Consider the following 25,752-nt stretch of genomic DNA (forward strand, 5'->3'; position numbering starts at 1 on the left):
TGTCATTCTTCTGGAGAAACTGCCTCCATCACTAAGCAACACAGGCAGACATGATATAGGACAAACACACTCACGCAAAGACAATAAAAACACTGTGTGTGAGCCTGTCTGTGTGTGCATGTGTGTGTGTGCTTGTGTGTGTGTGTGTGTGTGTGTGTGTGCATGTGAGTGTGTGTGTGTGTAAAACCAGAGCTCCTCAGATTTTGCCAGGAACACTAGGGAACAACAGCTCTATTAAACACACACCATCCCCATTCAATTACTGCCTCATAATCACAGCAAGTTAGCTTCCTTTAGAACACTGACACACACACACTCTCTTAAAATCTGTGCGCGAGGACTTATTGAAGGTAGAGTGTACCTAGAGAAAAGGGTTTTAAATGCTAAAAACACATCCTCTCTAGCTTAACCCAGTCAATGGGACTTAGTGCATCTTTGTCATGTACTGTGAAAATCTCTGTGACGAGAATTGCGACTCTGCGTGTGTGCGATGTGTGAGAGTGTGCACGTGTGTCCGTACGCGTGTGTGTGTGTGTGGTGTATGTGTTTGTGCCTGAGCGTGTGTGTGCGCGTGTGTTTGCAGGCTCACAGTTGAAACTGTGGCCTGGTGTGGACAGCAGATGGACTAACAGCTTGAACTGGCACCAGATCCAAGGCCTGGGAGAAGAGGAGGGATGGAGGGATGGAGGGATGCAGGGATGGAGGCAAGGAGACGGAGAGATAGACGGGGGAGAGAGAGAGGAGTAGGAGGTGGAGTGTCTCTGTCACAGATCAGCTCCCACCTGGTGGAAGACTTCCCAGCATCCCCGGCGGCCGCGCTAACGAGAGCCGCAGCAGCAGGCAACTAGCCCACACTGAGAGGGGGGGGGGGGGGGGTGTGAGCGGGGGTCAAACAGTAATTACACATCACTCCCCCTGGTGACCCCCCCTACCGTGGACTAGAGAAATTGAGAGAGCTGGACCGATAGATGGAGAGAAAGAGAGTAAGTGAATGAGAGAGAGAGAGAGAGAGAGAGAGTGAGAGAGAGAGAGAGAGAGTCAGAGACAGTGAGAAAGAGTGAGTGGGAGGTGGGAGAGAGGGAGAGAGAGGCTCACCCCGGGGGGGTCTGTGGGAGGTGCCGTACAGGGTGAGTGTGAGACTGAGCAGGGCCCCAGCAGCCACTTCTGCCCCCCCCTCCCTCACACACGCCTCCACCGTACCAAGATGGTCTGTCACCTGGGGACACACACACATACACGTGAGCACAGACACGCACAGACACACACACACATACACCTGCCAGTTACACATCAACCTGATTACATTAACAAATAAAGCTGTTGTCAGTACTAATGCAAAGTAGAATGGGTCTCGCTTGCTCAATATCACTTACAGTCAGAGTGAGTGTGTGTGTGTGTTTTGGAGATCGAGAGAAATAGAGAAAGAGAGAGAGGCTGTTGCCGGTGGTCTCCAGCTGGTTGAGGTATTGATCTGTTGTTGGTAAACAAACAGCTGGACACCAGAGGTGGATCAATAGCCTGCCTGCTAGGCTGAGACCAGACGAGAGAGCGATGAAGAGAGAGACACCAGGTCAGAGAGACTAGACCAGCAAAGGACTGGCCAAGAGGGTTAAAATGAGAGAGACCAGGTCAGAGAGATGCATAGCCGGAAGAGAGAGAGCGAGTTAGAGAGAGAGACCAGCTTGGAGAGATAAATAGACGTGAGAGATGGGGGAGGATATGGTAGGTGGGAGAAAAAAAGAGTGAGTCGGGGAGCGAGAAAATAACTGCAAGAAAGGGTGACAGAACGGTTTAGAGTGACGGAGAACGAGAGTAAGAAAGAAAGAGAGAGGGGAGGAGAACAGAGAAGGAGTGGGAGTAGGAGAGGAAGAGGAAGAAAGGGAGACGGAGAGAGGGATGCGAATGAAGGGGGGAGAGAGAGGCAGGAGAGAGGGGGATAAGGAGAGAGGAAGAGCGATAAAGGAGGGGGAGAGTGAGAGGGAAGGAGGGAAAAGGGGGGGAGGGGGGTGTGCGCAGGATGCCAGGGCGAGAGGCAGAGAGGGAGAGTGGAGGATGCCAGGGAGAGAGGGAGGGGGAGAGAGAGAGTCGGAGGATGCCAGTAGAAGTCTTGCTGGGTGTACATATGTAAAGCAGCAGGGTCTCAGCAGTGTGAGAGCCTGGGTCTCTCTCTCCTCCCTTAGCTGCATCAATCATCCTCAACAGGGCCACAGTGGCCACTCACCACGCAGGGAACCACACACACACGCGCACACGCACGCACACGCACACACACTTCCATGTACACATTGCTACACACCCACAAACACATGCGCGCATTCTTATTTACACACAAGCACACACACACACACACACACACACTCACTCAGAACTGTACACTCACAAACATACACACACATGCAAATGCACGCACACACACACACACTCCCATCCCCCGTCCCCCTCCACACACACACACACAAAAGGTACCCCATGTCCACAGGGTGCCCTCGGCCCCCGACCATCTGTGACGAGGTGCCAACACACAGTGGGTGATATTCACATGGAGGGCCATAGAGAGAGAGAGGAAGAGAGAGAGTGAGGGAGAGAGACAGAGAGAGAGAAATACCCACAAAGGAGCACTTGGATCGCTTGATCTCCCCAAACTCATTAAATATGGAAATACATGCAAATGTATGCACCTCTAGAAATCCACCTTGGGCCAGAGTGTGTGTGTGTGTGTGCATCGATGTGTGTTTGTGTGTGTTTATATTTTTGTGGGTGTATGTTTGTGGGCGTACGGGAGATCTGTTTGTGAAAAAGTGTGTGGTGTTCTTACAATATCATTACCTATAATATGACATGTGTGACTGCCAAGTGTGTGTGTGTGGGACTGTATGTATGTGTTTAATCCTTGTTTACGTAAGAGGCATGCTTAACTCAATGCAGAAGAGAGAGAGAGATAGAGAAAGATTAGGAGAGCAGGGAAGAGACACACAGACAGACAGATGCAGAGACAGAGATAGAAAGTGGAAGAGACAGAGAGAGAGACTGGTATTCTAATTTGACTCTGTAAACCTTCACTCACTCCTAGTAGGAGGATAGTGGGGGAAATCTTTCAAATGAAAGTGTTGTTTGCTTGTGGCTGTCCAGCCCTCGGACTGTCCTTCACCCTGTCACCCCTGCCTGTTCTGGAAGGTCACTCGGCCTGCTCCCTCTCCCCGTGTTCTCATTTCAACACCCCTCTCCTTTTCTCCCCTGCTCTCTTCATTCCCTTTTCCATGTGTGTGCGTGCATGTTTGTGTGTGTGCGCCCACATGCATGCGTGTGTTTTTGTGTGCATGTGTGCATGTGTGTGCTTATGTGTCTGTAGGTTGGGGTAACGGTGATACTATACGCTAAGTCGAAGGCGTGTTAAACGCCGTGTGTGCTTATTAGCAGTGTGTTAAGCTGTCGGGGAGTCAGATGTGTGTGTTAATGTATGTTGAGCACACTGACTTCACTGGTAATGAGCATCCCTGCTCTGCAGTGTGTGTGCGCCTGTGTGTGTGTGTGCTGTGTGTGTGTGCTGTGTTCTCGCTGTCTTTCGTGCGCTGGGCCTGAGTAATTGGTCACAAAGGGGACAGTAAATCTGCAGGAGGACGCGAGAGGGGTGTGTGTGTGTGTGGTTTATGTGTGGTTTGTGTGTGGTTTGGGTCTAGGAGATAGACAGTCTCTTTCATCTCTCCAGCATAACCCTACAACTGTTTGAAACGAGTTCAACACACACACACACATATATATATATATATATATATATATACTGAGGCACAGGGTATGTAGCATACAGGGCCCTCATTGTCTCCAGGCCCCCCCCCCCCCCCCGCCCACAGCAGGAACTGTGGGGGTGTGGGCTGTGCCACTGAGGGGGGAGTCAGGTGTCAGGAGAGGGGCTGAAGCGGCCAGGGTCACGGATTCACCTGACTCTCCTCCTGACCCCTCTACTGCATCCACACACCAGAGAGAAGGGAGAGAAGAGGAGGGAAGGGAGAGAAGAGGAGGGAAGGGAGAGAAGAGGAGGAGAGAGAGAGAGGTGTAGGAAGAGAGAAGAACAGGAGGGTCCCTTGATGGGGCAAAGCCGTGAGGAGAGGGAGGGTCTGCACGTGTCGAGGTGTGGGAAGATGGTTTGTGGGTGACCTTGAAACCCATGGATGATCCAGTCTGACCTTGAGGGCCCAGGGCCCATGGGGTGTCTCCCCCCAGTTGTGGACCGTCATCAGGGTCCAGTTCCTTAGGCCGCCGGTCCAGTCGTCGTTCCTCCGCGGTGCCAGCAGGACCGACACCGTGCCCGCTGGAGACTCCAGCTGCACGGACAAGTCCCCGCGACACACACTGCTGAGGCTCACACACACCTGGGGGACAAGGAGGGAGCGAGAGAGAGAGAGAGAGAGAGAGAGAGAGAGAGAGAGAGAGAGAGAGATAGAGAGAGAGAGAGAGAGAGAGAGAGAGAGAGAGAGAGAGAGAGAGAGAGAGAGAGAGAGAGAGAGAGAGAGAGAGAGTTGGAGAGAGGGAGCGAGGGACAGAAGAACGCATAGAAGGAGGAGCAACAGGGAGAGAGAGGGTGCAGGAGTGAGAGAATGTCCGTGGATGGCGGGGGGGGGGGGGAGCGAGAAGAAAAGAGACTGGGCAAGAGGGGGGGGAGAAAGGAAGGAAGCGAAACAGAAAGGAGGGAAAAAGAAAGGGAGTGAGGTCGAAGGAGAAGGAGAAAGAGATAAAGCAAGATAGGTGAAGGGTTTTAGATATGTGGTTATATGAGCCAGATGATAAACAGATAAGTCCCCTCCCCCAACACACCCTTAAAAAAACACACACACACAGAGAGACACACACACACACACACAGACACACACACACACACACACACACAGACACGCACGCAAACAGCACATCTGGTGTGACAGCAGCACAGTGCCAAGACTGACAGCTCACTCCTGTTTACACCTCGTTCCCATGGCAACACATCTATCAATCACACCCCACAGCAAAGCTCTGACCCACGCTTTCTGGCTGTAACATGCTGACACACATGCAAACACACACAAACACACATAAATGAGCGACTGTCTTTCTTCAACACTCATTTTCCACAGGAAAAGAGCCACCGAAAAATTGGTCATATTGAAGCAAACCATACTCTAAAAAGAGTTCACAAAGAACTATAGAACAGAAATGCTTAATGCATAAATAAATTAATGTAAGCATCTAAAACAGTCATAAAATAGGCATTTCTGATCAAGGTTATTCATGTCTTCAGGAAAACACTACATTCTATGCTTTCTCGTCATAGCACAGTATGGATATGTTGCGGTAAACCTTGCTTCACAACAATGACCCCTGACCCTTTGCCCCCCTGACCTGCACATGCTCCAGAGTGTTGACCTCAGTGTCCTTCCCCAGGCATCCATCTGATTGGATGATGATACTGACCTGTCCTCCAGAGGGGAGGATCCTAGAGGGACAGAAATCCATCAGCCAATCAAATGCCTTGAAACATGACAAGCCTGATGTCATTGGTGGGATGAAAACAAATGACCCTCCACCTTGCCATGAAAGCATCTTTCTGTTTGAGCAAAAAAATCTAGTTCAGGGGTGAAATGTCAAGCGGCCTACCTGGCAGGGTCAAAGTTGATTTCCTGTGAGCATTTCCTGTGTGGAGGGCGGGGTTTGAAGAGTATAGCCTGCTGTACCATGAGAGCAGCGTCCAGCAGCCCAAACCCATACCTGGACAAAGCATACTAGGGTTACAGTGCTGTTCTGTGTGTGTGTATTTGTGTGTCTGTATTTGTGTGTGTGTTGTGGTCTCTGGGCTGAACCAACTCTCATCCCAATCGATGGCTCTGGCATTGTGAAGCTCCAGGCTTGTAAAGCTACATGAATCGGACTGCGAGCGAAGTGTGAAACAGTTCGACCAACTACCAAACCAGGCGGTCAGAGGCCCGGCCTGCAGAGAAGCTGCCTGCAGAGAAACCAGCCTTCAACACACAAACATCGTTTTTTTTTTACCCCGACAACACTTTAATTTCCACCTCTAATTGAATGTAATGCTGATAATCCCCATGTTTTACAACATGTGTCTGGTAAGCGTCACTGTTAATCCAAAAATGTATCAGTGGCCTCGGAGATGAGGACCCTATCCAGTCATCAACACTCAGACCTAAATTAAATGTTTTATTGTTCTACGAGACATCACATTACAGAGATATAAATCTCTGTCAAATCCAGCTCTCTGCTACACCGCAAACTAGACTGAAGCCAGTTAAATGGGAGGTGAAGACTGAGAGGATGATAGGCTTCACCATGGAGAACCAGAGAGGAGAGGAGAGCAAAGGAAAGAAAAATAAAGGAGAGGAGAAGAGAGTATGGGGAAGGAGAGAACGATGTGTGGGTTCAAAGCAGAATAATTCCTTTTGCCCAAAGAACCAGACAAGCCGAGGAGTCTCATCGTCTCTGAAACTGGACTGTCTTTAAAATGCTTTTAGAGATTTATTAGACACATGTCCATCTATCTCCAAATTGCAGAGTGGAGCAGTAAGTAGAGCTAACACCGTCCTCCTGAAATGCCAAATAAATTACCTCACGAGGAGTTAAAAGTTTAATGAAATCTCTGACAGCGGAAAATGAGAGGTTTGGCAGCATCAGTGATCCACACAGACGGACACACACACACACACACACACACAGTCTGAGGAGAGAGACAAGGGCCTGGACATCCCCCCTCCCTTCATTCTCTCCTTCCCACAAGGAGAGAGGCCCCTCTCGGACGGTCAGGGTGATCTGCTACAGAGGGCCTCGTTGGTGCCAGAGCCCACTCAGTGATTTGTTACTGGAGTGTTGTTCACACGCAGTCTCTAAGTGTTTTGTTGGACGCAGTGTGGGGGTTTTGCATCTGGCATTTGGCCCAGTCCTAGTCATCCAGAGAGGTGTGCTGTCCTTGTTGTTGTGGTGGCTGGCTGAGAGCACAGAGGAGGACAAGGGAGGCTCTCGACATCCCATGATGCTTTACGGCCCGCAGAAGGGCGGACTGGGCCAGGACGGGGTACTTGCTGTTTCGTCCATTAGAGTAGCTGTCTGGGATGTCATGAAACAGACAAATCCCTTACTTTACCTGCCTGCCTGCCTGCCTGCCTGCCTGCCTGCCTGCCTGCCTGCCTGCCTGTCTTCCTTCCTTCCTTCCTTCCTTCCTTCCTTCCTTCCTTCCTTCCTTCCTTCCTTCCTTCCTTCCTTCCTTCCTTCCTTCCTTCCTTCCTTCCTTCCTTCCTTCCTTCCTGTCCTGTCTGTCTGTCTGTCTGCCTGTCTGCCTGTCTGCCTGTCTTTACAGACAGAGTAGAACCGGGACAGTTCAACTCCAAAAGGAGGGAAAAGGTGAATTTCTTCAGAAATTCAGTATATTTTTCTGTCCCCTGGCAACACACCAGAATTGCTGCTTTGCATGAATTATACATTAGTAGAGGGTGAGAGCAGGGGACCCTGTTCCTGCTGAGCACTGGGGGTGTGGTGTGTGTGTGTGTGCGTGCATTTATGGTTCATGTGTGTGCGCACCGTGTGTGCGCACGCTCTCATTTGTCTGTGTGCACGTTGTGCGACTGTGTGTTTGTATGTGGGTGCGCGGGTGGGTGGAGAGGGGGAGGTGGGGGGGTAGGCTGTCGCCCGCCTGCTGCACCCCCCTGCCAAGCGAGACTCCACCCCCCTGCAGGAAGTCTATCGCTCCACTTCCCTTGTCCCTCCGGGCGAGGCAGTGTCATAGTCCCACAGCCTACCCACTTTATCTACTGACCCATCAATCAAACCCCCTCACACACACACACACACACAGACGCATACATAGACACACACACACACACTCAGACACACACTCCGAAAAGTTTAATCCCACATAATACATCAGAGAACCTCACATCTGCATGGCTTCACGCCCCCACACAGAAATAGAGCTTGTTTTTCTGCCATCCATTCACAACAACCTCAGGCCTGTGAAGCTTTAGTCTTCGTTTGGGAAGGTGGATAAGGTCTCTCTCTCTCTCTCTCTCTCTTCAAATCTTTTTCAGTCTCCTGCAGTCTTTCTCAGTCTCCTCCAATCCGTTCCGGTCTTCCACCATACCAGAGAAGTGTCCCTCTCCGTCTCCTCCCATCTCCTGCAGTCTCCTCCGGTGTCCTCCGTGTCTCCATGTCTCTAGGCTCCCTCCATCTCAGTCTCCTGTCACCAGGCTGGCAGTAGTTCAATCCCCAGCATGGCTGACAGGCAGACTCCATGCTAGCTGGTACCCAGTACCCTGGGTAGCTGGCCTGCTGCCCGCTCAGCTCAGGGGGGGGGGCATGTAGGGGCGGCAGGGGGGGCACAGCAGGGGCTTTGGTGTTGGAGGTGGATCAGGGGGTTTTCAGGAGGGGCGGTTTTGGTGGTATTTCGTCTATCTTAACCCACCTGTGATCTAAACACAAAGGCCTGGAGGAGAGGACAGATGGAGAGGAGAGGAGGGTAGGAAAGGAGGAGAGATGAGGAGATGAACAACGAGCCTGGGAAAGGAGGAAAAGGAAGAGGAGAGGAGTTGAAATAGACGAGTACTGGAGGATAAAAAGAGGAGACTGATGGTCTGTGACTGGGGGTGACCTCCCAGAGGTGAAACATATGTTCACTTACAGAGCCATCCATTACCCCAGTCGCCCTCCTCTATTAACCCCCCCCCCACCTCTCAACTGTCCCCCCTTCAAGACTCCTCAGAGCGGCAGGCCTCGTTAACGAGGATCCCAAACCACTGTACTAGTGGTATACTACCATTGTATCATGCACCACAGAGATAACACAACATTTCTGCCTGCCTGCCTGCCTGCCTGCCTGCCTGCCTGCCTGCCTGCCTGCCTGCCTGCCTGCCTGCCTGCCTGCCTGCCTGCCTGTCTGTCTGTCTGTCTGTCTGTCTGTCTGTCTGCCTCCATAGGCCAAGTCGGCCCCTCAGCAGGTCTGCTGGGATGGTGACTGCCATTTTATTAAGACTGACAGTTTGAGGGTTGAAGCATCATTTCAACAGGCTCTCAGGGGAGATCATCTTGCCAAATTCCCTGTCTAAACAGCTATGATCGCTTTCTACTCTAACACTTAGCCTGGCTGTTAGCTACATCCATGATGTCTCTCTACTGCCACACCTACAGGCCTGACAACGGCTGTGACATTTGGGGGGAACAGACCAGCGTGTGTCTGGGTTCTATGGCTGCTTACTGTGTGACTAACGGTCTCTGTGTCTGCCCTCTCTCAAGTAAGGGATAATGTGGTCGTTAATGCATGTGTGTCTTCTTGGTGTTGCTATGGTTGTGTGTGTCAGTTCATGTGTGTGTGTGCTTGCATGTGTTTGTCATTGTGTACGGGTGTGTTTGTATGTGTTTGGTAGTGTGAATGAGTGTGTCAGTGTTAATGTATGTGTGTGTGTGTGTGTGTTGCCCCGTAAGACGCAGTCATGGAGGAGCATGTCTGAGTTATAGTGACAGGACTCTGGGCTTGTCTGCTGAAAGCGTCTGCTCGTCTAATTGCGTGTCTGGTCTGAATGATGGGGCACTTAACTCTAACACACGTCTCACCCTGCTGGTCTCTCCAGCACACACCCTGCTGGTCTCTCCAGCACACACCTTGCTGGTCTCTCCAGCACACACCCTGCTGGTCTCTCCAGCACACACCTTGCTGGTCTCTCCAGCACACACCCTGCTGGTCTCTCCAGCACACACCTTGCTGGTCTCTCCAGCACACACCTTGCTGGTCTCTCCAGCACACACCTTGCTGGTCTCTCCAGCACACCACGCTGGTCTATCCAACACACACCCCAAGGTGCTGGTCTCTCCAGACTCACAACACAACTCAAAAGGAGGTGCAATCTGCTGAAGGCTGGCTTCTGTGGAGCTGGTGCTCTTCTAAGAGGGGACCCCCCCCCCCCCCTTTCTCCCAGGCGTTGTGTTTGTGTTTCCGTGGCACAGGGCAACCTCTGACCCCAGGCTAATGAGAGTGATAACGAGGATTAAGAGGGCAGCGTGGAATGTGCCTGAGACGAGGTTTAAACTATTACACTGCGCTGCCAACACGCTTTTCTTCATGACTCAGGAAATTACACTCGCTCTCTCTTTCTGTCGGCACAAAAGAAAAAAGCTTATGGAAAATCATAAATTATCCAGGGGCCACATTAACTTGGATGTAAATCGCCAGGCAATTATGTTTTAATGGCCCTTTAAGAGAATGAGTAATTGGGGGTGAAGCCAGTGGGCTGATCAGACTCACCCATCTCCCTCTCTCTGTGACTCCCACCACAATGACTGTGTATGTGTGTGCATGTGTGTGCATGCACATGTGTGTGTGTGTCTGTGTGTGCTTGTGTGTGCGTGCACATGTGTGTGTGAGTTTGAAGTATAGAAGGATGTAAGGGAGTAGGACAGATCAACCCAGGCAGTAACAGCAAGTGGAACTTAGACGAGAACACACACACGCGAGCAGATATGCAGACACACACATACAGACACACACACTCGCACAGACTAGGGAAGGCTTGGAAGTTTAGGTGGATTCAAATATTCAAGACATCTGAGGTGTTCTTGCCACCCCCCTGCCCCCTCTACCCCTCCCCCCACCACACACATACCCTCGAGCTGTTCTGTCACCCTCGTCGTCACAGGGACAAGGAGAACGTGGCGTTTCCCTGGATCCAAAATTTACGACCAATTAAAAGGCGGGTGAGGCGGAGCATCCATCAGCCTGGCGTGCTGTTGGCCGGCTGGGTGGGGGGTTGGCGTGGGTGGGGAGGGGTGGTGGGGGTGGTGGGGGTGTGGGGGGGGGGTGGTCGTAAACCACAGCCTATATAGTTTTATATGTGTTTTCTCTCCAAAGAAGGAAGGTTATGGCTGAATGATGTTTTACTGTGCTCAGCTCCTCTGCCAGAGACAGTGGCAGGAAGAGAGAGAGAGAGAGAGAGAGAGAGAGAGAGAGAGAGAGAGAGAGAGAGAGAGAGAGAGAGAGAGAGAGAGAGAGAGAGAGAGAGAGAGAGAAAGAGAAAGAGAAAGAGAAAGAGAAAGAGAAAGAGAAAGAGAAAGAGAAAGAGAAAGAGAAAGAGAAAGACAAAGAGAAAGAGAAAGAGAGTAAGCATGCTTCTACAGATTCCCTCCACCTCCACCTGGATGATGTATCAGGTCCAGGGAGAAGGAACATCCCATAATATGGATCCCCAAAAGAAAGATGGGTTGTCCTGTGTTGTATGATAACATCGGGGGGGGGGGGGGGGGGGGGGGGGGGAGAACAACTTTGTCATTAATATTTATGTTTACTTGATCTTATTCCTCCTAAATAATTGCAACAAGACACACAACCACACACACACACACGGACACACACGGACACAGACACACAGACACACAGACACACACACTAGCAGGGTGATCCATTCTGGCTCAGTAGATCACCTAAATGCACGCCCCCCCTCATGCATCAGGCCCCTGCTCTTCCTCTGCCTCACTGACAGCCAACGCTAATTTGCATATTTAATTGCATTGTAATGTACTTTTAATTTGAAAACGGAGGCAATTCATTATTTTGATACAGAGCAAAATATCCCAAATGTAAACATTCTAATAGTGCTCCACAAGCTGGGCATCATTTTTTTCTTCAACGGATTGAAATATTCTCTCATATTTTACTCTCTTGACAGTGTGTCACTTATTTCAGTCCTCTCTGTCTCTCTTTCTTTCTCATCTCTCTCCTTCTTCCTCTCTGCCTTTCTTCTGCACCCGCCTTGTCCTCTCTCTTCCCTGTTTATCCCTCCTCTCCTCCATTTCTCTCTCGGAGCGCCTGCTCCACCCTCCCCTTCTTCTTTTCTCCCTAATCCTCTCTCCTTCCATATCTCCATCTATCTCTCTCTCTCTCATCCCCCCATATCTCCTTCTTCTTCAGAATGGTGGGGGAAGGGGGTACTGACATCACAGCAGGGCTAGCAACAGCCAATAAATTATGAGTGACAGGTGTGTGGGCCAATAAAAGCCCTGCCGTATCTCAGCTCTGTAAATCTGAGCCAGCGTGCGGTGGCTGACATGTTTATTGTCGCCGTGGCGATGGGAGCCGGGGGTGAGTCCCCGACATCAGCGCTACCGAAGTCTATATGGAGGTCACAGATGCATTCTGGGATGCCGCTATTCTTCCTCCCTCTGCCATCAGAGCCACGCTTTACACTTCTACCATCTGTCCCTCACACACACACACACATACATACACACTCACGCATACACACACGCGCACACAAACACGCACACGCACACACACAGCCCTCATGTTGAGTTACTGTTACAGCCCTGGCTATAGGTCCATGCCTGTCCTGCAGCCGCTGTGGTCTGCATCATCACCCACTCATTCATCTGGTCCACAGACAGCAACACACTCATCATAATCTCCTCCATTACACCCTGCACACGGAGGAGAGGGAGGGAGGGAGGGAGGGAGGGAGGGAGGGAGGGAGGGAGGGAGGGAGGGAGGGAGGGAGGGAGGGAGGGAGGGAGGGAGGGAGGGAGGGAGGGAGGGAGGGAGGGAGGGAGGGAGGGAGGGAGGGAGGGAGAAAGTGAGAGGAGGGGGAGATAAGAAAGAGAGAGAGAAATAGAGTGGAGCAGGATCTAAAGGACAGAGAGAGAGAGAGAGAGAGAGAGAGAGAGAGAGAGAGAGAGAGAGAGAGAGAGAGAGAGGGGGGGGGGCAACTCTGTCCGACTCCAGGGCTGACATTGTTAAAAAGGCTGTAAACCTTTACAAGATGTCTGAAACGCTTAACACTGCTCTCTCTGCTTCCTGCCTTCCACGTTAGAAGAGAGAGTTGAGAAGGAGAGAGAGGGAGGGAGAGAGAGAGAGGGAAAGAAAGCGAAAGTAAAGAAGAAGATCGGACCAGCTCTGCCCTGCCAAGATCACTCCTGTCAACTCTCGTAAACACGTTTTACTATAGTATTGGTTTTATGTCTGTGTGTTTCTGTATGTATGTGTTTATGTGTGTGTGTGTGTGTGTACCTGTGGTGGACATGGTGCCCAGCTCCATTGATGGTCCAGCCGGGCTCCTTAGGGTCGGGGACCTTAGCTGTCATGGCAACCAGGTGCTGCACATCCCTCCAACTCAGCTCAGGACTGGAGAAGACAAAGATCATCGACAAACCGATACACACACCCAGACACACACACACTCATAGAGACATGCTCGCAGGCACACAGGACTGCACCCCCCCCCCCCACACACACACACACACACACACCTGCAGACCAGACTGGTAGAGAACAGACTACAGTACATGGGACAAAGCCTGTGTTAAGGTCCATTCAGGCTTAATCACTGTCTCTGAACACAGAGAGTGTTGAGAGGCTAACAAAAACGGGAGGCGTGCTCTACTGACAAACTGCAGACCTCAGTCAAGTCCAGACTCACACTAATGGAATCCAATTAAGCCTCTAACAGCCCAGAGAGAGGCAGGATATTAACTCTGCTGCTTCCCACAATGCACCACAGGCCCTTCAAGGAGAGCTTTCTCAGGACAGAGAATCATGAAAGGAAACAGTCTTTTCTTTTCTTTATCCTCCTCTCATTGCTGGCCAAGAAAATGACTTGAATGGAGAACCTGACTGACGGAGACACCCGTGCCCACCATTCAGACTGGGGCAGCTGGTTGGCTGATTTAGCAGCCAATCAGAGGCCTCCGAACAAAGGACTTGTAAGGTGAGTGTAGTGGAGGTTTGTGTGGGGAACATCTGATTTCTAATATTCCTGTCTGCCTAGTTTCCTGCCTGTCTGCCCGCTTACCTGTCCACACGCCTGTCTGTCTGTCTGTCTGTCTGTCTGTCTGTCTGTCTGTCTGTCTGTCTGACTATCTGTCTGTCTGTCTGTCTGTCTGACTATCTGACTGTCTGACTGTCTGACTATCTGTCTATCTCTATTCCCTACCTGCCCATCTGCCTGTCAGTCTGTCTGCATGTCTGTCTACCCAACTGCTTGACTACCTGTCTGCCGTGTAAAACAGTAAGAACACGTCTACATAACCTTTCCTTTCACACCAAGCAACAATAGGGAAGAAAGAGAAAGCTTTCATCACAGCTTCCCATCTGAAAACAAGACCTAGCAGAGGGTGCCACACTATAGAAATAACTCCAACCAGAACTCCCCTAATAATAGAGCTGAGAAACACACACAGTCATTAATACTCTTTGATTTCAAAGGGTTTGAGTGGGGTAGGGCTTTGTACTGCTGAACTGTTGCTCATGGTGTGTGTGTGTGTGGGGGGGTGTGGGGGGGGGTTGTATGTGTGTGTGTGTGTGTGGGGGGGGGGGGTGTATGTGTGTGTGTGTGTGTGGGGGGGGGTGTATGTGTGCCTGTGGAGGGGGGTGTGGGAGGGTGTATGTGTGTGTATGTGTGGGGGTGTTGGGGTGTATGTGTGTGTGTGTGGGGGTGCTTGTGTGTGTGTGCAGTATTAGATATCGTAGCGGCGTGATTCCGTTAGTAGTTGCTCCTCAGCCCCGGCTGGTTTGCATAAAGCAAACAAAATTAAATTTGCTTTGCTAAATCAAAGCTGGTGTGGTGTTCCAAGCCTCTCTCTCTGGGACAAATTACTTCAAACGGCCTCCTTTGTACAGAAACATCAGCCCAATCAGACTGTGTGAAACCCTCGACTTGGGAATTAATTATTGAACCACAGCGAGGTCTTTCTGGCTCACACACACTATGACACTGATCTGTTTGTCTGGAAAATAACGCTCCTTGCTGTTCAAAACACCCTCTATGTTTCATTTCCATCCATCCGTCAGTCTGTCTGTGTGTCTGTCTGTGTGTCTGTCTTTCTCACAGCCTCTACTTGAGCCTCAGCTCTGCTCTACTAATGTACTGTACTCTACAGTACTACAATGCACTAATGTACTGTACTGTACTGAACTCTACTGTACTGGGTTCTACTGTACTGGACTCTACTGGACTGCACTCTACTACACATCTTGGGCCCTATCTTGCACCCAGCGCAATTAGTCAACGACGCAGATGCACATCGAAATGACTTTGCGCTCCCGTGGTCGGTTCAGCGAAAAAGGAGGCGTGTTCCGGCGCAAACGTTCCCTGGTGCTATTTTGCAGTTTCCAAAAAACAATTCCGCCACTGACCAGGAAAAACGTGGTCTAAAGTCAATGGCGTATTATTCAGATGCTATTTTAACGGGCGCAAACTTGGTCCTTGCGCACTGCTGGCAAGCCAGGGTCTTCTTTCTTTAAAGCTACGTTACATTGTTTTGATTTTTGGCGTGTTACATTTCTTCAATGATCATGAGAAATCTCTATGTATGTGAACTTGATTTGTAACAATTGTGGCAATTTCCTCCCATGACTGTTTAACCGCAGCTAATTTGGGTGGGTTTCTTCTCCCATCTCCATCAGGTTCAGAATGAGAATTCGGTTTATTTGCCATGTAGCATATGTCATACAAACACGGAATTGACTGTGGCAGGAAGGCGCGAACAATAAACAGATAGGGCCTACCGGTCTTAAATTAAGTTTAAAAAAAGTACAATAGTTAAACTAATTCTAAGAACTAAACAATTTAAAAATATAACAATTTAAAAATAAATTATATACAAAAATAAGAATATGAATGAACAGTATGCGCCTGGCAAATCCGCCGTTGTAATAGCAATCCGCCATGGAACAAGCGCTGCTCTTAAAGGGAATGTGAGATGATGCTCTGATTGGTTTATTGCACGTTACGCCTAAACCGCACCCATTAGTAATGTAGCTCCTTCAGACCAACCCATTTTAGACTTGCGCCAGGCACAAAGTCATTTATCCCGCCGGTATAATAGCAACAGCGGCAGAGTCCAGCCCACAAAGTTACTTGTGCTTTGCGTTTTGATACTTGCGTTTCATATCGTCAAAATAGGGGGGCTTGTCTCTTATTCTTTCTTTCTGTCTACTATCTTGGCAATAATCAGAATGCTGTACTTCTCACTTAATCTGAACTGCAACTAGCTAGGGTGTAGCCTTGGTTGGATGTTTGTGTGTGTGTACATGTTTGTACGGTGTGAGTAAGTCTGCGGTATGTGTGTTTGTGTGTAAGCTTGATATAACTTCTTTTCCAATTAAGATGAGCCACAGGCAGGATCGATGTAGGAATGAGCAGCCTTGGAGAGAGCAGGGCACCAATAATCTATCACCTGGGGTTCGGAGAGGGGGGGAAGGGAGGAGAGGAGAAAGGAAGCACACACTGACACTACAGGCCTACAGTTATATATGAGGTGATTTATTTTACTGTAGATTTTGTCTTTCACTATGTTGTCCATAGATGAGAGAGAGAGACAGAGCAAGACAAAACATAGAAAGAGAGAGTGAGAGAGAGAGTGAGAGAAAGAGAGAGAGAATTAGTTGGAGTGTGTGAGAGAGACATGAAAATTGAAAGAAAGAGAGAGAGAGAGAGAGAGAGAGAGAGCGAAAGAGACAGAGAGGTCCCTAATTAGAGCAAACTAAACCATCGTGTGTTTGCCTTCCCATGGTGCACCAGTCTGACCCCTGGTCGTGGGGGTTAATAAGGAAGCCATCCCTTCATAGGTCCTCCTTTAGACACACACACAGCAGCGACGAACATGACGTACACACGCACACGGACACACACACACAAAGTGGAGAAGCACGCACTGGCACACACTCAGGTATACACACACTCACTTAGCCTCCAGGACCAGAGCCAGGATTCCAGCAGCGAGGGGAGCAGCACTCGAGGTACCAGAGAAGTGTGTGACACAGCCGTCTCCTACGTTAGACACAGTCACCTAGAACACACACACACACACAGTGCTTGCAAACCAAATGGTCTTTAAACGTTGACCCTGTCCTAGCGAGCCAGCCGGAGGCTTCAGGCTCCTTCTTTGTTTGGGGTGACATAAGCAGCCCTGGTAGAAAGGGAGGTGTGACGGCGTCTACATCTGTAAGTGACACAGTGTCTCTTCCTGCCTTTCGCCTTTGTCACACCTCTGAACATCAACACCTCGCTCTCCTCCTCTCCCATCCTCCTCTTCTTCTCTCTTTTCCTGCCCGTGATTCACCTCCAATTAACACTTTGTGTGTGTGTGTGTGTGCGCGTGTGTGTCTCTTGTGTACATGTGTGGGAGCTAAAGAGGAGTCATTCACGTACACGTACACGTACATGCACACACACACACACACCCACACATGTACCCGGAGCCAGTCTCACCAGACTGCCTCCAGTCAGAGTGACCGCCATGACGGCTGGACAAGCCTCGCCAAAGAAGGCGGGACTCCCGCTTTGAGTGACAGCTCCGATGGACAGGGTGTGGATGTTGTTGACGTAGCCGTCTGCGCCGCAGTGGTCACTGGCCGTGCCCCCGTTGCCCGACGCCCACACGAAGATGCTGCCCCGCCCTCCACGACCCTGCAGAGGACAGTCACAGGCTCTTACTGTCACGCCCCTCCTCCTGCACTGGGGCGTGTATGTTATCACACATGTTGCATAGCAACAGTGTGTGTGTGTGTGTTTGCGTTTGGACGTGCGCACGTGTTCGTGCTCGTGTGTCTGTGCATGTGTGTCTGTGCGAGTGCATGTCATTGTGTGTGTGTCTGTGCGAGTGCATGTCATTGTGTTTGTGTGTGTCTGTGCGAGTGCATGTCATTGTGTGTGTGTGTGTGTGTGTGCGTGTCTGTACTAGTTTGTCTGTGTGAATATGCCTGTGCTTGCGAGCGTCTGTGTACTGGCGTGTCGGCACCGGGGTTTTTCTGCTGTGCGTGTGTGTGCGTGCCTTCAGTGTGCCCAGCCTTAGGGCCCGCTGCGTCAGCCTGCCAGGCCCCGCCATCTCCCTGCCGTCATCCCGCGGGCCCCAGCTGCACACGTACACGTCCACCACCTGGCTGCTGAAGGTCAGAGACGTGGCCTCCATGGAATCCGTCACATTACCGTCCAGGAGACGGATACCTGGGGGCAGGGATGAGGGGTCAGAGGGGCAGGGATGAGGGGTTAGAAGGGGGCAGGGATGAGGGGTTAGAGGGGGGCAGGGATGAGGGGTTAGAGGGGGGCAGGGATGAGGGGTTACAGGGGGCAGGGATGAGGGGTTAGAAGGGGGCAGGGATGAGGGGTTAGAGGGGGGCAGGGATGAGGGGTTAGAAGGGGGCAGGGATGAGGGGTTAGAAGGGGGCAGGGATGAGGGGTTGGAAGGGGGCAGGGATGAGGGGTTAGAGGGGGCAGGGATGAGGGGTTAGAAGGGGGCAGGGATGAGGGGTTAGAAGGGGGCAGGGATGAGGGGTTAGAGGGGGGCAGGGATGAGGGGTTAGAGGGGGGCAGGGATGAGGGGTTAGAAGGGGGCAGGGATGAGGGGTTAGAAGGGGGGCAGGGATGAGGGGTAAGAAGGGGGCAGGGATGAGGGGTTAGAAGGGGGCAGGGATGAGGGGTTAGAGGGGGGCAGGGATGAGGGGTTAGAAGGGGGCAGGGATGAGGGGTTAGAGGGGGCAGGGATGAGGGGTTAGAGGGGGGCAGGGATGAGGGGTTAGAAGGGGGCAGGGATGAGGGGTTAGAAGGGGGCAGGGATGAGGGGTTAGAGGGGGGCAGGGATGAGGGGTAAGAAGGGAGCAGGGATGAGAGGTAAGAAGGGGGCAGGGATGAGGGGTTAGAGAGGGCAGGGATGAGGGGTTAGAAGGGGGCAGGGATGAGGGGTTAGAGGGGGGCAGGGATGAGGGGTTAGAAGGGGGCAGGGATGAGAGGTAAGAAGGGGGCAGGGATGAGGGGTTAGAAGGGGGCAGGGATGAGGGGTTAGAAGGGGGCAGGGATGAGGGGTTAGAGGGGGGCAGGGATGAGGGGTAAGAAGGGAGCAGGGATGAGAGGTAAGAAGGGGGCAGGGATGAGGGGTTAGAGAGGGCAGGGATGAGGGGTTAGAAGGGGGCAGGGATGAGGGGTTAGAGGGGGGCAGGGATGAGGGGTTAGAAGGGAGCAGGGATGAGGGGTTAGAAGGGGGCAGGGATGAGGGGTTAGAAGGGGGCAGGGATGAGGGGTAAGAATGGGGCAGGGATGAGGGGTTAGAAGGGGGCAGGGATGAGGGGTCAGAGACAGCCTGACCTCCAACCCTGGCGTTGAAGGCGATGCCCACACCACAGTAGGAGTTGTTGGCTTCCATGGCGATCTCCCCCGCACACCGCGTGCCATGGCTGGATTAGGGGGGAAAAACAAGTTATGGTCTCACAACCCCCCCCCCCCACACACACACACACACACATGTAGTGAATGTAGGAGTGTGTTTACCCGTTCTCCTCGTCCCTCAGAGGCATGGCGTCATGGGAAAGGCCGTGAGAGCCTCGCAGGTCAAAACTGGCGGATGCCTCCTGACTCACACACACACACACATCACACGCTCACATAACTCGCCATGCTATGACGTATGTCTGTACTCTTATCAATATTTTTTATTAAATAATCTATTCTATTATATATCCTATGATGATATTCAATAGGTCACATGACATGAAAACTTCACTTTAGGGTATTTAACATTAATATGAGTTCCCCTAGCCTGCCTTTGGTCCCCCAGTGGCTAGAATTTTCGATAGGTGTAAACCAAGCCCTGGGTGTTGTTTTCCGCCTTTGAGAAAATGAAGGCTCAAACGCTCTGTTTGAAAATCTGCTCCTTGTGACGTCACAAGGAGCCTCTGCACAACCACTAGCCTATCTTAATTTTATTTTTGCTGAAAATGCGCCGACACAACTTCTCAAAGTTTTGCATGTCTGCGCCAAACATGTCAGCCACCACTGTTTCCTTAACTTGAGCCAATACAAAGTTGGCCTTGCTGACCGTCTGAAATTAAATTCTGGATCAGTACTCCTTGGTCCAGCTACAAACCTCGGACAACTAAGTCAACTAACGCTATATCATTTTGTTGCTTACTATATGGTTACCTAGCTTGCTACCCTTAGAATCTGGCTGTAACATTAGCTCTGCAGCTATCAGCTGAGGTACTGTCGCTAATGTAAAGGTAGATACCATCAAGTATGTGTGTGAATACACATTCTGTAACGCAGTGTTGTACGCTTCGTTGTTATGTGGATAACGTTCTGGTGTTGGTGTTATGGCGCGCGCGATATCCGCCTTTCCCCACATTGAAATGACTGAGTGTGCAGCTCTGCAAGCCAGGGTTATCAGATGAGAATGGGCAAATTTGAGACATCTTACAGCAACGGATCTACGAGCCATTGCGATACATCCACTGTAAACATTAGCGCATGGTGCCGCCTCTCTCCTCCTCATTTAGCATTTAAAGCTACAGACACAGAAACAGCGCGTTCTGAGGAAAGCTCATTGTGGGAGTTCTCATAATGGCTATAATTCTGCACCAAGGCTAAATTTCAGGAAAGAGACTTCAAATACAGTATTAGGGGACCACCAAGGCCTATATAAAAGCATCCAAAAACACCATTTCATGTGACCTTTAATATATTGTAATATTCTTTATTGTATTGCTGTGTTGCTCTGTGCTGAATACTTTATATGACAGTAAACATCTTTGAAAAGTCCTATCACTGTAACAGACTTGACTCGTTTAACATGCATGAAAGGTGTTATAAGGCAGGGAGGAGGACAACTAACGAGCCGGGAAGTAGACTCACGTAGTTCCTGTGGAGATCCCTGTTGGTGTGGTCCACCCCTGGTGAGAAACAGCAACAATAATTAAATCTGTGGCCACGCCCACACTGCTGGTTCCCCCAGTGGAAGCAACAGTGCCAACATGCTAGAATCACATACATTCTGACTATTTATACTACCTGCTAGAACCACAGTCATTATTACTATACTACCTGTTAGGAGCACAGTCATTATTACTATACTACCTGCTAGGAGCACAGTCATTATTACTATACTACCTGCCAGGAGCACAGTCATTATTACTATACTACCTGCTAGAACCACAGTCATTATTACTATTCTACCTGCTAGGAGCACAGTCATTATTACTATACTACCTGTTAGGAGCACAGTCATTATTACTATACCTGCCAGGAGCACAGTCATTATTACTATACTACCTGCTAGAACCACAGTCATTATTACTATACTACCTGCTAGGAGCACAGTCATTATAATAATATTATCTGCCAGGAGTACAGTCATTATAATACTGCCTCCTAGTAGCACAGTTATTATAATAACACTACCTGCTAGGACCATAGTCAGTCTTACATGATTACATTCTAGGAACATGTTGATTAATTCAGTACTACATACTAGTCACATGGCAGGTATAATGTTATTATTCCCCCTGCTTCCCTCAGATCTCTCTCATCCATGAAAGACTCTCCTCCAAACCCTTCTGCCTGCTCTCTCTGCCTCAGCCTCCCTCCCTCCCCCTCAGTCTTTCCCGCACTCCCACCTTGCCTCCCTCCCCCCTTCCTCCCTCCATCCCTTTTTCTCTCTCGCTCTATTTCTCCAGCTATTCCACTCCAACCTTTCTGTCTATATCATTTTGCATCCCTCCCTCCCTCCATCCATCCCTCCATCCCTCCCCCATCCCATCCCAGCCCCCCACCACAAGGCCAGGTTCCTGTGGTCTCTGTCAGAGACAGGCGAATGAGGGCCCCAGGAGGGCCCTACCCATCTACACACATGCACAAAAACACACAGCCTCGCTCACACACACACACACACACGCTCACACACACATTCAGAAACACACACACCAGAACACGGACGCACACGGGACCCGCCAGCCTTTGTCCCATGCAGGCTGTGCCGCCAGGTTGCCATGGCAACCCGCCGTTGGCCACCGCCGCCTGATTGTGTTGATGTGAGGAGGGTTAGACCTCGGGACACGCCTCCTCTGCATAACCTCCCCTCTCTCTCTCTCTCTCTCTCTCTCTCTCTCTCTCTCTCTCTCTCTCTCTCTCTCTCTCCATCTCTCTCTATCTCTCTCTCTCTCTCTCTCTCTCTCTCTCTCTCTCTCTCTCTCTCTCTCTCTCTCTCTCTATCTCTCTCCTTATCTTTATCTCTCTCTATCCAGCTATCTGTCTCTCTCTATCTCTCTCTCTATATATGTATATATATGTATGTATATATATATATATACATACATATATGTATATATATAAATATATATATATATATATATATATATATCCCTATCTCTTTCTCCATCTCTCTTTCTCTCCCTCTCTCCCTCTCTCCCTCTCTCCCTCTCTCCCTCTCTCTCTCTCTCTCGCTCTCTCTCTCTCACAGCATGTCTCTCTCTACCGTAAATAAATATGTTCAGATTCTTTCCCAATGCCTTCTTCTCAATCCCCTTGCTCCTCTCGCTTCTTCTTTCTTTCCATATTTCTCTCTTTCTTTCTCTTGCTCCCTTCCACACACTCTTTCCTCTTTTCTCCCTCACTGTTCAGCTGTCCACCCCTGTCCCTCCCTCCTGTCTTCCTCTTCCTCTCGTTTGACTTCATCCCAGAGTCATTTTCACTGGTAGAGGGTTACAGCAACCCCAAACACCATCAGCGGCCCTCTTACTCTATCTGGGGTCCATCACTGGTGAGTGTGTGTGTGTGTGTGTGTGTGTGTGTGTATGTGTGTGTCACCCTCATCACGTCTGTGCTAGGAGGTGACACAATCACCGCTACAGGTTTGAGCAGGGATGTCACAAGGAATCAGCGTCAAGACTTCCAGTAAGGGTGTGTGTGTGTGTGAGGGTGTGTGTGTGTGTGTGTGTGTGTGTACAGGTACAGAGGACAGTGTAAATCCCTTTGCCCTAGGGGGGTGATGACACCAGTAAGGAGGACCTGATGTGGTGGTAATCATTCCGGTAATCTGTGTGTGTGTTTGTATGCGTGTGTGTGCGTGTGTGTGCGTGCATGCGTGCGCGTGCATGTATAGTGTGTGAGTGTGTGTGCCTGCATGCATGCATGCGTGTGTGTAATGTGTGTGGTATCACTGTGACAAAGCAGCCTGCCAGCCTAATGAAGATCTTCGCTGCTCCACAGTGGCCTCACCAACCATTGCTGCAGGACGGGGAAGTGTCTCTGTTCAACTGGCATAGAACGGTCGAATATGAACGCACACTCACGGTTACAACACTGTGGGCCCTATTTTAACGAAACGCTAGTATCAAAACGCAAAGCGCAAGTAAACTTGTGGGCGGGACTCCGGCCTGTTGCTATCGTACCGGTGGGATAAATGACTTTGCACCTGGCCCTAATCTAAAGCGGTTTGGTCCGAATTATCTACATTACAAGTAGTAGTAGTAAATCAAAACAATGTAACGTAGCTTTGCAGGAAGAAGACCCTGGCTTCGCCAGCAGTGCGCACGGGCCAAGCATGAACCCTTAAAATAGCATCTGAATAACACGCCATTGACTTTAGACTACGTTTTTCCTGGTCAGTGGTGGAATTGTTTTTCTGAAACTGCAAAACAGCACCAGGGAACGTTTCCGCCGGAACACGCCTACTTTTTTTGCTGAACCGCCCCCTGGAGCGCAAGGTCATTCCCTAATTTACCCGAGTCTGCTTTGCGTTGAGTGCAAACTAGGAATGATACTTGCGTCGTTGACAAAGTCAATTGCGCTGGGTGCAAGATAGGGCCCTGTGTGTTGTTGAACAAAAGTAGAACTTGACATATGTCTTGACCATGCATGAGCTGGTTTGCGTGTGTCTGTTCTGAGTGTGTGCGTCTCCTTTGAGTGTGTGTGTGTGTGTTTTGTTTGTGCAGAAGCACACCTGTCACCTCGCCTCATCCTTGCCATGATCCTGGCTGTTGGAGCTGCACACACACGCACACACTCTGAAGGGACGTTGGGCCCTATCTTGCACCCAGTGCAATTGACTTTGAACACAGACGCGTGTATCATTCCTATTTTGCACCCAACCCACAGTGGACTTTTCCCTCCACAGGTAAATTAGGGAATGAATTTGCGCTCCCGGAGGACGGTTCAGCGAAAAGGGGAAGCGTGTTTCGGCGCAATCGTTCCCTGGTGCTATTTTGCAGTTTCAGAAACCAATTCCGCCACGGACCAGGACAAACGCAGCTTAAGTCAGTGGTGTGTTATTCAGATGCTATTTTAAGGGCGCAAGTTTGACCCATGCGTACTGCTGGCGAGGCCAGGGTCTTCTTCCTGCGAAGCTGAGTAACATTGTTTTGATTTATTGTATGGCTGTGTTACATTTATTTCATGTCACTGATTACAAATATTTTAATGAGAAAATCTCTATGTGAACTTGATTTGACAATTGTGGCGATTTCCTCCCACGCCTGTATGACCGATGCTAATTTGAGTGGGTTTCTCCCTGCCCCATACAATGTCACTCCTCTGTCTTTGACGGCCCTGGCGAGAACGTCGGTCTCCTCGGCTGTGAGCTGCTCCGCCATTATAATAGCAATCAGCCATGAAACAAGCGAGCCTGCTTTTAAAGGGAATGTGAGGTGAAGCTCTGATTGTTTTATTGCACGTCAGCCCAAACCACACCTCTGAGTAATGTAGCTACTTCAGACCAACCCATTTTAGATTTGCGTCGGGCGAAAGAGTCATTTATCCCGCCGGTATAATAGGAACAGCGCCCAAGTCCTGCCCACAAAGTTACTTGCGTTTCGCGTTTGATACTTGCGTTTCACATCATTAAAATAGTGCCCTTAGTGTGGGAGAGATGGAGAGGAGCAAAGAGATAGAGGAAGTTTCGGAGAAATCCGCGAGGTGTGTGTGTGTACGTGTGTCAGTGTGTGTGTACGTGTGTCAGTGTGTGTGTGTAGCGAGGTGGGAGGTGTTAGTCCTGGCAAGGGTGAGATTTCCTGCCCTTTAATTAATCAGCGCAGTGTTTAAGATGGCCGGGCGCCACGGAGACCAGCCCATAATTACAGCGCTTTGTTCAGCCGTGGCTGCCAGGAGGGGGAGGGTGGCAAAGGGGGGCAGGGGGCGGCGCCGAGGGGGGGCAGAGGGCTTAGCAGGACAGAGAGAGAGAGAGAGAGAGAGAGAGAGAGAGAGAGAGAGAGAGAGAGAGAGAGAGAGAGAGAGAGAGAGAGAGAGAGGAGAGAGGATGACTAAAGTGGGACATTAGTATTCCGGGGTCTCGCCTGGTCCTGCCACTTCCCTGCTTGACCAGTAGATAGATCCTTCCCCTGGGGGGCCGGAGGGGTACGGGGCTGGTCTCTGGATCAGGGGAGGGGGGGGGGCTATAAGGTGGGGAGACTGTAGTTGACGAGGTAGTTATGGAGTTTGAATAGCAATGTGAGATGGCTATGAGGGGCTTTGGTGGTGGCGGTGGGGGGGGGGGGGGGGGGGGGGGGTTAGGGAATATCAAAATGGTGAGTGGTGGTGGGGGGGGGTTAGTGAGTGGTGGTGGTGGGGTGGGGGGGGGGGGGGGTTGAACTGGTCATTCAAGAAAGCCCCCAGAATGTTGTTACAGCAGTTGTATGGGCCAGTGGGGATCAGACTACGTTTGTGAGCAGGGCAGCACACACACACACACACACATACACACACGCCTTGTGCCCTCCCTCTCAGCCAGCTAATTGTATTCTCGGCCTTCAGTGTTGACAAATTCATTTTGAAATCCATTAGTGAGGTGGCGTTGTTTAAACGTTGCACTCAGTAATGCCTCTAAGCCCCTCCTAACAGCCTGATAAATCAGGTTATCTAGCACACCTTCCACACGCCACGGAGAGCGGAAATTAGGGTATTATGAACTATCCGCACTGTGTATACACACTCTCATGGGTGCGTGTGGGTGTGCGTGTGTGTGTGTGTGTGTGTGTGTGTGTGT

General features: G+C 50.5%; 1 protein-coding gene across 1 annotated transcript in view; it reads right to left on the reverse strand.

Moving 5' to 3' along the window:
* LOC146300916 (proprotein convertase subtilisin/kexin type 4-like) overlaps positions 1-25,752 on the reverse strand; it is a 53,150-nt gene that overhangs the window by 5,130 nt on the left and 22,268 nt on the right. Inside the window, exons 6-17 of the mRNA XM_084669134.1 lie at positions 20,631-20,668; positions 19,272-19,351; positions 19,089-19,177; positions 17,782-17,954; positions 17,220-17,417; positions 16,694-16,797; positions 13,019-13,132; positions 5,626-5,736; positions 5,371-5,464; positions 4,182-4,367; positions 1,096-1,216; positions 783-854 (exon numbers count right to left, since the gene is read on the reverse strand). Coding sequence (XP_084525260.1) covers positions 783-854; positions 1,096-1,216; positions 4,182-4,367; positions 5,371-5,464; positions 5,626-5,736; positions 13,019-13,132; positions 16,694-16,797; positions 17,220-17,417; positions 17,782-17,954; positions 19,089-19,177; positions 19,272-19,351; positions 20,631-20,668 — 1,380 coding nt within the window. The remainder of the gene's footprint in view (positions 1-782; positions 855-1,095; positions 1,217-4,181; positions 4,368-5,370; positions 5,465-5,625; positions 5,737-13,018; positions 13,133-16,693; positions 16,798-17,219; positions 17,418-17,781; positions 17,955-19,088; positions 19,178-19,271; positions 19,352-20,630; positions 20,669-25,752) is intronic.

This window comes from Hypomesus nipponensis, chromosome 2 (assembly GCF_054491055.1).
Source record: "Hypomesus nipponensis isolate SF chromosome 2, ASM5449105v1, whole genome shotgun sequence".
NCBI classification, from domain to species: Eukaryota; Metazoa; Chordata; class Actinopteri; order Osmeriformes; family Osmeridae; genus Hypomesus; species Hypomesus nipponensis.